The sequence below is a fragment of the Myotis lucifugus genome, unplaced genomic scaffold (assembly GCF_000147115.1).
Source record: "Myotis lucifugus unplaced genomic scaffold, Myoluc2.0 scaffold_140, whole genome shotgun sequence".
Taxonomy (NCBI): Eukaryota; Metazoa; Chordata; class Mammalia; order Chiroptera; family Vespertilionidae; genus Myotis; species Myotis lucifugus.
This window is the reverse complement of record NW_005871188.1, coordinates 2691517-2694723: the sequence shown is the minus strand read 5'-3', so window position 1 is coordinate 2694723 and position 3207 is coordinate 2691517. Positions and strand designations below refer to the sequence as shown.

General features: G+C 38.6%; 1 protein-coding gene across 2 annotated transcripts in view; it reads right to left on the bottom strand.

The window, feature by feature from the left end:
• ZPLD1 (zona pellucida like domain containing 1) overlaps nucleotides 1–3207 on the bottom strand; it is a 61594-nt gene that overhangs the window by 19714 nt on the left and 38673 nt on the right. For both annotated transcript variants that reach the window (XM_006094701.3, XM_023758847.1), the window contains exon 5: nucleotides 1424–1496. In XM_006094701.3, coding sequence (XP_006094763.1) covers nucleotides 1424–1496 — 73 coding nt within the window. The remainder of the gene's footprint in view (nucleotides 1–1423; nucleotides 1497–3207) is intronic.

The following is a 3207-nucleotide window of genomic DNA, read 5'->3' as shown; positions in this document are numbered from 1 at the left end:
CCCCAACCCCCAATCAGCCCTACCCTGAGCGTGACTGATGGTGGCATCGCACCTCCCAATCCGCCCTGCTCTGTGCATGACAGGGGGCAGCGCCCCAACTCCCCAATCAGCCCTGCTCTGAGCCCGACCAGGGGCTGCACCTAGGGATTGGGCCTGCCCTCTGCCACCCTGGAGCAGGCCTAAGCCAGCAGGTCGTTATCTCCCGAGGGGTCCCAGACTGAGAGAGGGCACAGGCCGGGCTGAGGGACCCCCCCTTCCCCCCCGAGTGCACAAATTTTTGTGCACCGGGCCTCTAGTAGCAAATGATAGTGAATCCACACCAGTCATTTTGACTCAGGGAGCTTACACATACAAATCAACAAATAGAAACTTTTCAAATTAAAATATTGTTCACAATAATAATAAACATTTGGTCATATTGGGAATGGATATTGGCACATATTTGCTGAAATTATAGAACCAAGTAACTTGGCAGCTTCTTACATAAGAAAGTTTAGAAATGACAGAAAATCATACCAACAAAAGCAATCTTCATTCCAATAGATTTTAATTTGTTGTTTAGAACCTTGTATTGTCAGACTACAAACTTATAAACATGATTTTTTAAAATGCCTTTGGAAAATGTCCTACTACAATATTTATAGCTCATTATATTCGAAGTATAAAGCACTGACTTTTAAATCAGTTGCGTGAATTATAACTCAGTGCCATGATGACATGAATAATAATGTAAAAATCAGATTCATAATTTACAGAAATGTTGGTTGATAGATTGAAAAATTGATATTTAAATCAGGCATTTAAAATGTATGAATAATTTTTTTAATCAACATGAAAATATCATTTAAAGGATTAATGTTAGAGCTAAAAATAGAAACTCATGTACTTTTCATATTTTGCTGCCACTGTTGATATTTACATGATGAACATTTAGGTAATATTATGTAGTCAACCCAAATTATTTCAAATGTGACAGAATTGACATCAATCAAAAGCCATGTTAAATATATTAACACATTTATAACCAAGCATGCCTTCAAGAGAAATGTCATTTGGATTTTTCCTATATTTTTAATACAAAATTATTATTCTTCAAATCTTGACCCTGACTGTGGCTACACACACACACACACACACACACGTAAGTAAACATATACACTTAAAAGTAGAGAGACACTTAGAATAACTGCAGAATCACATTTATGAAATAAATTTAAGTCATTTATCAACTTTTAGGAAATAATAAATTTTTATTACACCTTTATCACCAAGATATATGAAAATGGTAGGAAAGATGGATAAATGTACCAAAGGATAACAAAGTTAATGTTGCTTTCAGTAGATTTTTATATAAAATCCATTTGCATAAATGGTTCCTCAGAACAGTGGGAGAGAAAATAACATCCTTCACCCATCAACTTACGTTATAAAGGAGCAGGTTCAAAGTGCTGACAAATGTACCATTGTTCTCTCTCACAGAAATAGCAGCTGAGGACCTAAAATAGAGTTAGGGGAAAAAGAAAACCAACATTTTGATAGAATTTCAAACTAAAAGTTCTGGCTATACCTTAATGTTAGATTTAAGGCACTAAAATTCTTAAGTAGGCCTGACATATTTTTATGTAAGGCGTAATTGGAGTGGGCATATGGTTTAAATCACTAGAGATAGACAATAAAAGAGCAAGAACAGCCAAAAGTAAAGACAAACTGTTCTTTATAATTTTTTTATTTATAAAAGCATCTTTCCCCCCATTTTGCATTACCTATATGAGGCTTTTTTCAGAATTTAAATCTGATGCACATATATTTTCATCAATTCTATTAGAAGTTTCATGAGATCAGGGATTTTGTTTTACTTTGTTCACTACTTGAACATGGCATGGTGGATATTGGTGTATAATAATATTTATTATACACCAAAAATATTTATTAAATAATTGAATGATGAATATCCATGCACAGTGGAGCTCAGGTATATGTTTAGTGTGGAGATTGAGTGTGGGCAGAGTAAGACCTGCTTTTCTCTACACCTGTATCCATTAGACTCAAGGCCTTTCTTGTCTTGTTTTCCATATTAAAAACTTCTTTTTGACTAAAATATTTAACATCATTGTGACATTAAAATCAGCTATGAATGTTTTTTATCTAAAGCAAAATGTGTTTTTCACATTCCCTTGTAAGTAAGATTAAACAACTATACCTTTGTGATAGCAAACCCTGAAATTGGAAAGGGAAAGTTTCCTATAGATCATTCCATTTTGTCAAAGATACTTGTATTTTGTAACTAGAGGCCCGGTGTACGAATTCACAATCCAGGACCCCTCAGGGGATGTCAGAGAGCTGGTTTTGGCCTGATCTCACAGGCCAGGCCAAGGGACCCCACTGGTGCATGATCAGGGCTGGGCAGGGATGCAGGAGGTTGGCCAGCCAGGGAGGGACCACAGGAGGGCTCCAGGGCATGTCCAGCTTGTCTCACTCAGTCTTGATCAGCCAGACCCCAGCAGCACGCTAATCTACTGGTTGGAGCATCTGCCCCCTGGTGGTCAGTGCACATCATAGCAACTGGTCAACTGGTCAACTGTCTGCCTCCTGGTGGTAAGTGCATATCATAGCAAGCAGTTGAGTGGCCTTAGCATATCATTAGCATATTATGCTTTGATTGGTTGAACAGATGACCGGACAACCAGACACTTAGCATATTAGGCTTTTATCATATAGGATGTAGATATAACCCTGTCTTGGAATATGTGTTTGTGGAAAAATGAATGGATACATACTATAAACAAAGGCTATGAACTCAGTCTATGGCTGGAGCTCTTTGGCTCTGAGCCATACCACCTTTCTTTGCCAATCATCAGCATCTGGGCAGGTGACGCCTCAGATTCTGAGACAGCAGAATACAATGAGCATATGGCAGAGACTGAAGCCACACAAACCCAACAAGGTAATTACTGAATGTTCTACACACTAGAAATATGACAGGTCCTTCTGGACTGCACAAGCACCCAGAGTTCTTAGGTTCTTGGGCTATTGTGAAGGGTGCAAGGAGAACCTGAGGCAGACACCTGATTAGTTTGAGGTTTAATTTGGAGGGAAATATATATAATCCTATATAATAAAGAGGTGATATGCAAATTAACCCTCATGCCCTCACAAGTTGGCTGTCTATGACCAGGCCGGCGGGGGGGAGGGGGGGTTGGGGGTGGA